The following is a 15284-nucleotide window of genomic DNA, read 5'->3' as shown; positions in this document are numbered from 1 at the left end:
GGCTGATTTTTGGAGTTCAGTTTTTTTATTCTCTCTCTAAATTTTTATTCAAACACGTCACAAAAGTACAGCTAAACAGGAGAGTTTAGTTTATTACCAGAAATTTGTCAAAAAGACAGATGCCACTCTTATGTCTATTTGTGATTAATTCAATTTCATTATAATTACAGCTGTTCTGTGAAGGCCTTGGGATGTTTTTAAAGGAAATCAGTGAACAGTCAGCATAATGAAGACCAACGAACATCCAGACAAGTCAGGAATAAAGTTGGAGAGAAGTTTAAGGCAGGATTGAGTTATAAAACAATATCCAAAGCTTTCAACATTTAAACATTTCAGCACTGTTCAATCAATAATCTGAAAATGGAAAAAGCATTGCCCAACTTTACACCTACCAAAACATGACCATTCACCTAAACTTACAAGGGAGAATTCGTCAGAGAAACCCCCAAGTGGCCAATTTTAACTTTGGAGGAGCTGCAAAGATTCACAACTTAGATGAAAGAATATATTGACAGAACATCTATTAGTTGTGTGTGCCAAATGATCGGCTCTCAATGGAATAAAGCCTTAATAAGCTCGATTTCTGGATGGACACAAGCCATGAAGGAGACACAGCAAACATGTGGAAGAATGTGCTCTGGTCCGATGATACCACCATGAAACATTTTGGCTTGCAAGCAAAATGCTATGTGCGGCAAAAAACTGATATTACACATTACCTTAAACACATCGTCCCCATTGTGAAACATGGTGGTGGCAGCATCATGCTCTGGAGATGTTGGGGATTCTCGTTAGCAAGGACATGGAAGCTTTTGAATTTGAAGGTAAGCATCCACCTTCAAATTGAACAATGACTCCAACCATTCAGCCAGAGCTGCAATAAATGGTTTAGATCAATCTTTCACATAAAAACCCATTAGAATTCCATGAGATTTGTGGTGGTAATGTCACAAATGTGAAAGATTTCTGGGGTTTGAACACTTTTGCAAAGCACTGTGGACTAAAACCCAACTGATATGCTAAACCTGTAATAAATATTGTCAAAAGGGGAGAAAACAGCTACACCGATTACACACTAAGGTCACAAACTCCACCTGGCAGCAGTTTTTAAAGCATACAAATTATCTCTTGAATCTGAAAGAACAAAGCATAAAAATAAGATGGATAAATCTTTGGAGCATATATCTTTTTAAAAAATGTGCTTAGCTGTACTTATTAATTTGTTTTTGCACACTGACAATACTTCAGTCATTTGTATTTTTACATCAATAAGCATACTGGTGGCATTAACAGGGTAGAATGTCTTGCGTTGGGAAGCTTTGCCACCTTGCAGGGTGTAAGGATTTTTTGACCACATTGTGTTTCCATAGAAAACATTCAAAAAGGTAAATGAGCTCTTTTTTTTTTTTTTACCACCTGCAGCATTATTGCATTACTTCTGGCACAAGTATCCCATGTCTGCAGGGGTGGAGATAATAAGTAATCATAAGGTCTCTTGTGAGTTTCCACTTCATAGAGCAAAAGGGAGACTAGGTGCACAAATGAAAGAAAAAAAAATGCAAACTTCATTATTTTAATGTACTCTGTTTCTGCTGGAGAAGAGGAAGAATAACAAACCCCAGAATACCAGTGGATAAATAAAACCCTCACACATGCACAAGATACGCTGCAGCCCTGGCTCTCACTCTGACATATCTCACTCAAAATGAACAAGTTTGCATGTAGGATTAAAATAGCTCCCTGCAACAAAGAACAAATATGAAACATCCACAAGAAACAAAGCAAGTATGCAGTGGTTCAAGAATATAAGTTGGGTTTTCTTATGTTCAGCAACATGAAGTTGAACTAGCACACGGAAGTCTGAACTAACACACTGAAAACATGTCAAGACCCCTTAAGGAGCTATAAAAAGTAAAACCCATACAGCACAGAGGTGCAGGAGGGTTGGACCTTTTTAGATGAAAGTCTCTGCTTCAAAAGAACCTCCACATATACAGTACAAGGCCTGTTTTTTTAAGTGTCACTGCACAAAAGACAGCCGTCAAAATTCAACTTTAAAGAGAAATAATTCACTTTCCCCCACAATGTCAAACTGTGACAAACATATTTCCCATCAATCACTAATGTGACAGAGTCTTGTTTAGATTACAGCATGCAGCTTTACTACACGCACATCATCTCAGCATAAGATATTGTATGGCTGATTTTGGTTTGTTTGTGAGCAGTTAAAAATGGAGGGATTTTTGTAAAGTATAGCCTTGGGCAGGGATTGACTGAGCATGGAGATAATTAGCTTTGATGTAGAACTGTGTTGTGGAAGTGTTTCCAGACTAGGTGAAGATGTTTAATCTTGGACTTGATCTTGATATCTGGCTTGACTTGTATACCTTTAATACACTCAAAATTGTTTTTTTTTTGTACAATTTCAACAATGGAAAAAAACAGACATGCAGTGCTTCTACAGCCACAAACGGCACCGTATTATTAGGATTTTATTTTATGTGGTAGACAAAAGTAGGGCACAAATAAGAAGAGCAAGGACAATGATATAAAGTTTATAGATTTCTTTAATAATAAAAATATAAAATGTGCATATTGTCAGGCTCCCAGAATTTATAGTTTGTAAACCTATAAATCTGTACAATTATTGCACATCTAGAAACTCAAAGATTTGCCCCTTCTCATTTGCAAAACGGCTCTAACTCACTCATATTGAATGGAGAGCATCTGTGAGCATTATTTTTTTAGGTCTTGATATGGATTCTCAGTTGGATTTATATTTGAGGTTTGACTGGGCCATCCTAACACATGAATATTGCTTGATCTAAATCATTCCTTTATAGTTCTGATTGTATGTTTAGCTTTGCTGTCCTGTTAAAAGATGAACGTCCGCTTTAGACTCAAATCTTTGGCAGCCTCTGAAAGGTTTTCTTTCAAAATAGCCCTGGAATTAGCTCCATAAATCTTCCTGTCAATTCTGATTAGCTTTCTTATGCCTGCTGAAGAATAGCCTCCCCACTGCATAATACTGTTACCACCATGTTTTCAACATGGCGACTGTATTTGTTCTGGTTTATACAGGTGGAATTCTTTTTACTACATGACTTAGGTGACTTTTGAAGTCGCACTGGAGTTTTTTTTGGGGGGCATTAGGGTAAATCTGGCCAAATACCAATGCAAGACACCCTGTTCAGACATTTGTTTGTCACATGAAAACCATGTGTAATTTATTCCCCTATTAATTAGTCAGTCAGTCAGTCAGTCAGTCATTTTCTACCGCTTATTCCATAGTGGGTCACGGGGAAGCTGATGCCTATCTCCAGCAGTCTATGGGCAAGAGGCGGGATACACCCTGGACAGGTCGCCAGTCCATCGCAAGGCCCTATTAATCACTGTTTTAAAAAAATAACAAAAATACATTAAAGTGCATAGTTGAAAAATAACAAAATGTGAAAATGTTCAAGAGGTATAATAACTTACACAAGTCACTGTAATTATTTAGTTAGACATAGTAAATATCACGCAGAAGAGCAGCTGGATTGATTCTCGTTCTTTGAATCCCCGTGAGGAAGAAAAACTTCAGTGACATTACCTGAATGTGCTAAAGGAAGCTTGTTTGATAAGCTTTCATTTCGGATAGATCACAAATGAGCAGCTGTTCTTGTGTCTTTAAAGATAGAAGGTAGTATAGTATCAGCTTTTCTGGATGTTTTTAGGCAGTGATCAACACAATATTTAAAAGCAACTGCATTGAAAATCTAACCTTGAGATGTAACATATTTGTTTCGGCAATTTCTGTAAGCTCTCAGACAGAAAGCTGATAACAGAAGGGAGGGGCTTCAAGAAAATTACAAAAATGAGTTGAGAATTAATGATTGAAATTTATGAAAGCCCATGTGTGTGTGTTCTGATGTTGGATCAGGTAGCTGATCACAGAATCGGAGTGTGAGCAATGTTGACCAAACAACTTTAAGGAAAAAAATCAGGGTCCCTTTAAGTCTGTGGAAGTCGTTGTGAAAAGGTGGCTTTTTATAGCTCAAACTGTCACTCCTGGTTTTGTGCCGATTCTCACTGCCTGTCACTGTTACTCTATGTCATGAGCTTTAATCTGAACCTAGGTCAGGAAACCAACTGTAGCATAGCCAAAGATGTTCTTCTCTGCTGTATTTTCAAATCCAGAAGTACCTAATGTTCTTGACAATCAGATAGACACCTATAAAAAAGCCATAAATGCTGAGTATCACAGCCATTTTTTGTCTGTAGAAATGGAAACTGTACTGCATTCAGAATTTAAATGATGTCAATCTATACAGCTGCTTATGAGTGCATTTTCTCCTTTCTTGTTCCAGATAAGAGCTCTAGCACAATGCCTAAAATATGAATGCTAATGTAAAATGTATGAGAGACAAATGAGAAAGGCCAGCTTAAGAGGAGGAAGTGGGAAGCAGAGCTGGAGCAAGCATCTTTCCAGATTGGGTTCAGGGATTTTTGCTAAATCGCAGCTGATCTGACACATACACACAAACATATAAATACACCCGTTCTAAGCGTTCTCAGTCTGGAATTGACCTACATAGGGTATTTGCCCTGGGATCAGCCACAAACTGTAAAATGTAATGATACAATAATCCAAAACGCAAGAAGAGAGACTCTCTAGGATCTTTTTTTTTTGTTTGTTAAAAGTGATCATCTTGTGCACTATGGAGGCATGTTAAAAATGCATCAACAGCAGACAGAATGACAACCTGTCCTTTCAGATCTGTCTGCCCTGTTCATTTTCTTCCTTCTTTTGCTGAGCTCTGCTTTTTTCCTCTGTCCTTCTGTCCTGCAGGAGTGAGACCGTGCTGCATCAGTTTTGCTGCCCCGCCCCTGAACATCCAGAGACTGATACCTCTGGATCATCAAGGTGAGAAAAGCTGCCTAAAAAAGGCACTTTTACATTTTTCTTTCTTAAAGATTGTTTAAGAACAGCCGGGCGTTTTTAAACTCACAGTAAAAACACAACTGTGTAATGATTTATGGATTTCCGCTGCAGGATTTGCAAAATACAAAGGCATTAAAAAGGACATCTAGCAAAAGATGCAGCAAAGGTCATGTCATTGACCTTTGCTGCATGTCTTCCCCTCTCTCTCCACCTCAAATTACAAAAGAAAGACCACTAGTGCCATTGTATGCAATAGTTGTATCTGAGTTGAAGTGGTTTAACTTTATGTGACTGAGTGCCTGAGTTTTACTCTAATGGATACAAAGCCATGAAGGATACTGGCATGAACAATGAAGCTAATTGCATTTAGAGCTTGAATTTGTTATAATTTTTCCTTCTTATTTGTTGTTGTGGTTGTTCGCCACTCAGAATGAGTTTAACGCTGTATTCAGCTTGCATCACCTTAAATAGTTAGATGATTTCCCAGTGCATTCGCAGTCTGAATGAGGTGCTTTAGCTTATGATCTCTGAGATGAGTTTTGGCAGAAGTAGCCGCTGATGCAACAGTTTTAGAAAACATAAAGAAAAAATAAAATGGATATACAGTAAAGAACTGATTGGTTGCTTTACAACTTATGCACCCAGTTCCAACCTGGGGGCTCTGGTGTGGAGACTTTAATGCCAAAGAAACTATCAACACACTGCAGGATGATCCATACTCTAGATGAATGTTTAACAGCACCAAACCCTGCATCAAACAAGCCCTACCTTATGCCCAGTGTGTTCATAAAATTAGAATATAAAATAGTTATAAAAAAGCTTCAATAACATATTTTTTAGATGTATTTATGAAAATCTCAGCATTTTTACAGATATAAATAACTTTTTACTCAGCTCACTGTGCAACCTTGATGGTCGCACAATGGCTTTTATGTGGCAAATAAAATAAAAAGTTGGGGAGCTCTTCCTTATGGGGTGTCAATAGAGATGTTTGTTTGCGAAAGTTTGTTTGACAGTTTTACAACAAAACAGCATAAAAATAGCAAATCTGTTCATAACATGTTGTTCTATTGATGACAAGCTTTATATGAAGCAAAAAAGACCTAAAACCTTCAATGAACCTTTTCAACAACATCCAACACCATGCAACTGCCATGCTAAAGTGGACAATATGTCAGTGTAAAGTAATGTACTGTAATTCTGAGGGTTAAGCAATGCAGCTAGATGACTAAATGTTTAGCAAACCTATAGCTCCATTGTCTTCAAGAGCAACTCACAAAAAGACAACAGCGGTGGAGATGGGATAATGTATGAAATGCTGACGCCGCTATCATAGCGACCATGGCAACCCTGAAACGACGCAACAGTTATCTCTACCATAGTAACTAGAGAATCTACAGTGGCCATTTTAACAACATGTTTCTGAGTGGGCTATGCATAGAGAGTGTGAATGCATAAACTTTCACTTAAAGGCTTGAAAGAGCATGTTTTTTTTTTAATCTCCTATGCTTTGCTTCATCTTCATCTGCAGCAGAGTCTATTGATGTTTATTTCTTCTCGTCTTTTGTTTTTCTGCCTGCTTTTTGGAAAACCACCTCTTGTGCATTCATTATATTGCAATTATTTCCATCTCATCCCACCCCATGAAGTTTATCTCTTTTCTTAATATCATATCTGTCTGTCTGTCTGGAATTCCTCTCTTTTCTGTTACGATCTAAGGACTTAACCCCTCACCCACATGGTCCTGATTAGATGGGCTAATGGCAGAGAGGCGACCAGCTGAGATGATAAGACCTGGCGTGGATGTGTAATGCCAATGCAGCTCATTATTATCACCACTCTCATCATCATCACATGAAGTTGTGTGTTGCTTGCAACCCTTCACCACCTCTACAGTTGCTACACGCTCTTAATCCATCAGTGCACACTCACCTCCCAAGAGATACCATGAGACCTGCCAACAGCCTGACCTGCCGTACTCTTCCCTCTCGCCCCAACCTTTAAATGTCTAGGTGTGTGTGTTCCCCCCCCGGGTGTGCAGGGCTTTTAACGATATGATTTGACAAACTTTCTTCTATCTTGCCCTCTGATGATGCCTGTGCAGGCATGTGTACTTGCTGTGTTTGTTGCTGCTGCATATGCTTTGCAAGAGAAAGCGTGCACAGTGCCCCTATCATTGCAGAAGCTCTTGCCCGGCCAGATGCATTAATAGCTCAGGTGTAGCTTTAAAACCTTCTAATGTATTCCAATGTACTCTAATGTATTCTGATCCAGCGCTGGAGCATGGCAGTGTTTTAATAGAGTTTTTGATAGAGACAGCCTCCAGCGTGCATACACCAACATCCAGCCTGTAACTATCTTCCTGTTTCCCCCTTCCATGTAGTTATCTCAGTCTCTCCTCGCCTCCTACTGGCTCTTTTCACCGACTCTATCTCAGAGGATACAGCCAACCTAGCCTCCCTGGCTCCGTCTCCGACTCTTAGAGATAGAGTCTGCAGTATATTTCATTTCACATCAATCGGAGGAAACAAAGAGGGGTTTAAGTGATGCACTCATTATTTAAGCATGAGCTGGCTTTTAATTCTCCCCTGTTGTTTTTAGCTCTGGTTCTGTTCGTGTAAAAATTATCAGAGTATGCAGTATTCGGCCAGCACAGAGATTCCACGAGCATTGCACTCACACACTGATAAGTGCACAGAATTATAAAACCTTGAAGGTGTGATCATAAATCTGTCTACGACAGTGCTGTTCTGTGCTGAAAGTTAGTTTTTCAAACCCCTTTTTAGTTGTTGGTAAGACGTTCGCAAAGATGAAGGGAAGCTTTGTGTGTGAGAACATCTGGATTACTGGAAGGCCTAAGAGAATAAGGGCATTGGCTGTGTTATGCCAGCAAATTACTTAAGCCTTACATGGCTTTCACAGAATTTCGATAATGCTACCATGTAAAAGAACGTTGTACCATCTGTGTCTGGGATTAAAAATGGAGGATGGGACACTCTGACCTCAGGGAACAGCCTCCTCCACCCTTGATACTTTTGAATTGTGGGTCTCTGGACTCTTCTGGTTGTCTGTCTGTTAGGAATCTTGGGATGATCCTTGATTCAGATTTTAAACTCAATAAACAGGTTAGTGCAGTAGTCCAGGCTAGCTTTTATCATCGGATGCTTATTTCTTCTAGACTGGACTACAGCAACTCCCTGTAATGTGGGATTAACCACCACTCCTTTGCGGTCTTCAGCTGGTTCAGAATTCAGCTGCCCGTCTACTGATAGAGACAAGACGACATGAGCACATCACTCTGGTTTTGTTTTTCCTCCACTGGCTGCCTGTTTCTTTTAGAATAGTTTTTGAGATTTCATTTTTCGTTTTTTAAATGTCTAAATTGTATGGCAGCTCTTTGTCTTAATAAGCTTTTACATCCACATATCCCCAGTAGATCTCTAAGATCTCAAGACCAGAATGTCTTAGTTGTCCTGAGGACTCGGCTCGTGACCAGGGTGCAAAAGAGCTTTTTTCAGCTGCAAGTCCTAGACTCTGGAACTGTCTCCCTCTTTCTGTGAGGTCTGCTGGAACTTTAGATGGTTTTACATCTCTTTCAAAATCTCATCTTTTTCAGTTGGCTTTTAAATCCAGAGAGCACGACCATTAACCCAGTCCTTGTTTCTTCTTTACTTTTTATTGCTGATTGTGTTACTAATATTTTTAACCTTGTATTTTATTGCTTTTTTGCTTTTATTATCTTTATCTTCCTTTTAGTTGTTATTCACATTCACAACACTTTGGTTGCCTTTTGGTTTGTAAAGTGCTTTATAAATTAATATATAATGAATGATGATGAGGATAAAGTATTCATACTGCTCAAACCATTTCAGATTTTGTCAAGTCACAAGCAAAAACTAAATATTTTTGGGGGATTGTTTTGGAGATAAAATAAAATAAAGCTTTATTGTAAAGGAAAATAATGCATGTTTTTAATATTTTACACATTTCTTCTGAAAAGTGTGGCATGCCTCACTAAGTGCATATTTTGCAGAACCACCTTCTGTTTTGGCCGTTTGTTTCTGCTTTGCAAAATAGCTCAAGTTCAGTCATTTTGGTAGGATCAGGGTTCTGAACATTTATTTTAATGTCTTGTCATAGTTTTTCAACTTTAATGAAAATACATTTTAATCTATAGCTGCCAGGGGTTGTATGTCTTGAGCTGAAACATCCTATTGTAGCACTAATCGTATGTTTAGGGTTGGTTTCCTGTTGGTAGTTGAACTTTTGCCCCCGTTTTAAGTTTTGAAGTTTGAAGCCTTTGACTGATTTTCCTCAAGGATTTGTCTGGGTTTAGCACATCCATCAACACTGATGATCTTCAGTGTCATTGCTTAAGACAAGCAACCCTACAGCAACATGCTACCACCACCATGTCTCACTCTGAGATGGTGTTTTTGGCTAATTTGCAGTGTTAGTTTTCTTCCCCATATAGCATTTTACATGCTTGCCAAAAAGTTAAGTTTCAGTCTCACCTGACCAGAACAGCTTTTTCCATGTGTTTGCTTTTGTTGACATATTCTCCCACCTGACCTGTCTGACTACTGAAGGCAATTGGTTGCACTGGATTGTATTTGGGGTCATATTAAAAATCCATATTGTTTTTTTTCTTCCACTTTTTAATTATTCCCTCTTTTATGTTTTCATCTACCCGTATAATAAATTCTTAATAAAATATGATGTGACAAATAGTGGAAAAATTAAAATGGTATAAATACCTGAAAAACCCAACTGGATCTCTGCAGGGGTGCAGTTCTGACTTCATGTCTCTCAGTTTAGCTGACGAGGAAACACAAGCAGTTCAATTCAGAAAGTTGTTTTGAGGCAGGCAGGTGGAACCAGTGTCTTCTCTTCTTGGTTTTAACATGTATGAAGGTTCCCCACTCTGGATCATGATGAATTGGACTGCTGAAAACAAGGGGTATAAATATGAAGTACCCATATGTATGGAGTCAGATTGGTGTTTCCCTTAACTTGATTTCTGAGTCATGTCTGACTGTACTGGCATGAGATTCCTGCAGTATTTTTGACAGCTTAATCCTAGCAGTGGAACATGGGGAAGAGCCTGCCTAATAATCTTTTCATTTCAACGCAGCACAGAAAGAACAAAATACTCATCCAAATGATGTCATTGCCATGGAAACACATTAGCTTTTAGAGGGTCATACATGAATCCATCCTTGATCTTAACAGTAAAAACTGAGAGTGGAGCTATGCTTGTCTTGCAACAGTGCAAAAAAAAAGAATACAAATGTGAGCAACAAGTCTCAGCTCCTCCAGAGATAGACTATTTGTCTAAATTTCTTATAAAAGATAAGGGTAACAGTTTATATTTGATTCAATGGTGGAGCAGACTGACACTTGCTGGATTCTTGTAGCATAATGTTGGCACTATATGAAAGAGATCCAATCCTTTGCCATAACAATATTGTGGGAAAAACATGTCTTTTCAGTGCAGCAATATGCCACATATGGCTCTGTTTGTTGAATGTTCTTTTATCTACAGCATCTCTAAGCTTTTAAATTATCCTGGCACAAGCCAAAAACACATACGGAAACATCAGAAGAAACATTGAAGGTTTTGCACAGCTAAACAGGAGATTTACTTTTCTACAGGTCCTTCTCAAAATATTAGCATATTGTGATGAAGTTCATTATTTTCCATAATGTCATGATGAAAATTTAACATTCATATATTTTAGATTCATTGCACACTAACTGAAATATTTCAGGTCTTTTATTGTCTTAATACGGATGATTGTGGCATACAGCTCATGAAAACCCAAAATTCCTATCTCACAAAATTAGCATATTTCATCCGACCAATAAAAGAAAAGTGTTTTTAATACAAACAACGTCAACCTTCAAATAATCATGTACAGTTATGCACTCAATACTTGGTCAGGAATCCTTTTGCAGAAATGACTGCTTCAATGCAGCGTGGCATGGAGGCAATCAGCCTGTGGCACTGCTGAGGTCTTATGGAGGCCCAGGATGCTTCAATAGCGGCCTTTAGCTCATCCAGAGTGTTGGGTCTTGAGTCTCTCAACGTTCTCTTCACAATATCCCACAGATTCTCTATGGGGTTCAGGTCAGGAGAGTCGGCAGGCCAATTGAGCACAGTGATACCATGGTCAGTAAACCATTTACCAGTGGTTTTGGCACTGTGAGCAGGTGCCAGGTCGTGCTGAAAAATGAAATCTTCATCTCCATAAAGCTTTTCAGCAGATGGAAGCATGAAGTGCTCCAAAATCTCCTGATAGCTAGCTGCATTGACCCTGCCCTTGATAAAACACAGTGGACCAACACCAGCAGCTGACACGGCACCCCAGACCATCACTGACTGTGGGTACTTGACACTGGACTTCTGGCATTTTGGCATTTCCTTCTCCCCAGTCTTCCTCCAGACTCTGGCACCTTGATTTCCGAATGACATGCAGAATTTGCTTTCATCTGAAAAAAGTACTTTGGACCACTGAGCAACAGTCCAGTGCTGCTTCTCTGTAGCCCAGGTCAGGCGCTTCTGCCGCTGTTTCTGGTTCAAAAGTGGCTTGACCTGGGGAATGCGGCACCTGTAGCCCATTTCCTGCACACGCCTGTGCACGGTGGCTCTGGATGTTTCTACTCCAGACTCAGTCCACTGCTTCCGCAGGTCCCCCAAGGTCTGGAATCGGCCCTTCTCCACAATCTTCCTCAGGGTCCAGTCACCTCTTCTCGTTGTGGAGCGTTTTCTGCCACACTTTTTCCTTTCCACAGACTTCCCACTGAGGTGCCTTGATACAGCACTCTGGGAACAGCCTATTCGTTCAGAAATGTCTTTCTGTGTCTTACCCTCTTGCTTGAGGGTGTCAATAGTGGCCTTCTGGACAGCAGACAGGTCGGCAGTCTTACCCATGATTGGGGTTTTGAGTGATGAACCAGGCTGGGAGTTTTAAAGGCCTCAGGAATCTTTTGCAGGTGTTTAGAGTTAACTCGTTGATTCAGATGATTAGGTTCATAGCTCGTTTAGAGACCCTTTTAATGATATGCTAATTTGTGAGATAGGAATTTTGGGTTTTCATGAGCTGTATGCCAAAATCATCCGTATTAAGACAATAAAAGACCTGAAATATTTCAGTTAGTGTGCAATGAATCTAAAATATATGAATGTTAAATTTTCATCATGACATTATGGAAAATAATGAACTTTATCACAATATGCTAATATTTTGAGAAGGACCTGTATTTGTGCATGCCAGTCTCATATAATAAAGCTGGGAACCTTGGTCCTGTGAGCAGAGGGCACATGCAACCCCATAAAAATCTGACATGAACTCTGCAAGCCTCTGTTTACACAACAGTATGCCCCCCAACAAACCACAACAAGTTATGATTTATCAGTTTTTGAATCTGTGTTTTATTGTTGTCACGAGGAATAATTAATGAAAAGTGAAAGGTCATTTTCAACATTTACGAAAAATGTAGCTGAAAACCCTTAAAAAAGATGAGTTTGCCCTTGTTCTTAATAACCTGTAAATGGTTCTGAAAAGGGAAAGGTGAAAAGCTGGTCACAGAAATGTAATCAAATGGGCTAGCCAACCCTGAATTTCAGTATTTTTTGTTCAGTCTAAATAGGGACAGAATACGGCGTGTCGAAAAATATTACCTCCTATTTCATCTTGTCATATTACAAGCACAAACTCTGTAAATAAGCTCAAGCTCAGTCAAAATGGATAGAGAATATCCATCCATTGTTGAGTCTTTTCTCAAATTCCCAACTGGATTTTAGTCTAGGCTTTGGGCCATTCAAGCACATGGATATACTTGAATGTAACCATTCTATTGTAGCTCTGGCTATATGTTTAGGTCCTTCTGGAATATAAACCTCCATCCAAACCAGCAAAGTCTTTTGTAATCTCTATCATTCCAGGTTTGCCTTGGATTTAGCTCCATCCATTTCCCCATGGATGGCTTCTCTGTCCCTGCTGAAGAAAAGCATCCCCACAGTATGATGCTCTCACCACCATGTATAACCATGATGTGATGTGCAGTGTCACCTCTCCTCCACACATATTGTTTTGCATGTGTGCGAAGGAGTTCAGTTTTGGTCAGTTTTCAGTCTCATCCAACTAGAGCCATTTCTTCAACATGTTTGCCTTGCCTCCTACATGGTGACAAACTTTAAACACTGAACTTCTTTTGGTTTTCTTTCAAAAATAGCTTTCTTCTTGCCATTCTTCCATAAAAGGCCGATTTGTGGAGTTCACGACTTTTAGTCGATCTCTCAACATACAGGGATTGGACAATGAAACTGCAACACCTGGTTTTAGACCACAATAATTTATTAGTATGGTGTAGGGCCTCCTTTTGCGGCCAATACAGCGTCAATTCGTCTTGGGAATGACATATACAAGTCCTGCACAGTGGTCAGAGGGATTTTAAGCCATTCTTCTTGCAGGATAGTGGCCAGGTCACTACGTGATACTGGTGGAGGAAAACGTTTCCTGACTCGCTCCTCCAAAACACCCCAAAGTGGCTCAATAATATTTAGATCTGGTGACTGTGCAGGCCATGGGAGATGTTCAACTTCATTTTCATGTTCATCAAACCAATCTTTCACTAGTCTTGCTGTGTGTATTGGTGCATTGTCATCCTGATACACGGCACCACCTTCAGGATACAATGTTTGAACCATTGGATGCACATGGTCCTCAAGAATGGTTCGGTAGTCCTTGGCAGTGACGCGCCCATCTAGCACAAGTATTGGGCCAAGGGAATGCCATGATATGGCAGCCCAAACCATCACTGATCCACCCCCATGCTTCACACTGGGCATGCAACATGCTCTTACTGGTGCAATGTGCAATCAATGAAGACTGGCTACCAGGCTGGTCCAATTTAGCCATTAAACCTCCCACACTAAAATGACAGGTGTTTCAGTTTCATTGTCCAACCCCTGTACTTCCCGACTTGAAGGTGTGATCTGTAGCTCCTCCAGAGTTACCATGGGCGTCTTGATGGATGATGGACTGAACAGCACTCTGTATAGGAGATGTTCAAAGCTTAGGATATTTTTTAATAATAATATTTTTTAATAACCTAATCCCACTTTAAACCTCTGCACAACTTTCACCCCAACATGTATGCTTGGTCTTGATAATTGTTCGCTAATGTTCTCCAACAAACCTCTGAAGCCTTCACAGAACAGCTGGATTTATACTGTGATTAAATTAAACAAAATGAAGACCAAGTATCATTTCTATTCCACTTTGTAGTTATGCTCAACTTCATAAAATCCCAAGAAAGTACATTGAAGTTTCTGGTTACAACATGACAACATGTGGAAAAGTTTAATGGGTATGAATACTTTTGCAAAGTACTGTATGCGGGCTAAAAGAAGTCACATTGTATTTTTCTAGGCTACATATAGAGAATGACAAAGGGATTCATGGAGATGCAGTGTTTTACTGTTTCCTCATGTGCAATCTGTAAAAGGATAGAGGTTTCTAGTCACTGTGGGGGCATAAATAAATTAATCAACATTAAATATAAAGATTGATCTAGGTTGTATGAGTTAAAAGTGAATACATTTTAGGGAAAAGCTGCAGTTTTACTGTTTTGGAGGTCTGACATAGAGAGATTTGCTATTTTGCTTGTTTTGTACCATAGTGATTATTTGATTACAAGTACAATTTTATCTTTTTCTTAATCTGATTCTTTTTTTGTTCCTCTCTATGAATGTGTATGTGTGTGTGTGCTGTCATCCCAGAAAACTGCTTTGTGTTTGTAGTGCTTTTGACGTGCACAACCACGCCAACCCTTGTGTAAACTAATTTAGGTTAGTCACCACCTTTTTAACTGTGCCAATAATTCATACTGATTTGGGAAAAATATACACTAAAGTATGCTACCCTGCACTGAGAGACTTCTCTCCAAAATCAGTTCACCTCGCTGAGTAAGTTGGAATAATTTTTAATCTTTTTAAAAGCTTAAACTTCTGGAGGTAAATGTTTTAACTGTTGATTTTGCTGATGTCACTATTGTACATATTACACTTGTTTTACTTTTTAGTTTTTGTTCATTTTTATATTGCTGTTTTGAGCTACAGTGGACAATGTTAGGTCACTTAATAAATGCACTGTGAGTAAATCCTAACATATAAATGAATGAATATGTGACATTTTGAGTTCCACATTGTGTAGATTCTTTCTTGTCTGCTATTTTAATATGCATCGTATTTAAAAAAAACTAGACTTTTCTTAAGGACTACTTACCTTGTTTACATCATTATTTTTAATATGTACTATGTACCAAAAACTGATAAGCACACACATCATCATGC

At 39.0% G+C, this 15284-nt stretch overlaps 1 protein-coding gene across 1 annotated transcript in view; it reads left to right on the top strand.

Moving 5' to 3' along the window:
* The first annotated feature begins 4737 nt into the window (after positions 1-4737).
* The window catches only part of iqsec3b (IQ motif and Sec7 domain ArfGEF 3b), a 46560-nt gene continuing 36013 nt past the window's right edge, over positions 4738-15284 (top strand). The window contains 2 exon segments of the mRNA XM_047353692.1: positions 4738-4824; positions 4827-4906. Of these exon segments, the coding sequence (XP_047209648.1) occupies positions 4738-4824; positions 4827-4906 (167 nt within the window).

Source organism: Girardinichthys multiradiatus, chromosome 2 (genome assembly GCF_021462225.1).
Source record: "Girardinichthys multiradiatus isolate DD_20200921_A chromosome 2, DD_fGirMul_XY1, whole genome shotgun sequence".
Lineage (NCBI taxonomy): Eukaryota > Metazoa > Chordata > Actinopteri > Cyprinodontiformes > Goodeidae > Girardinichthys > Girardinichthys multiradiatus.
This window is presented reverse-complemented; position numbering and strand designations above follow the sequence as displayed.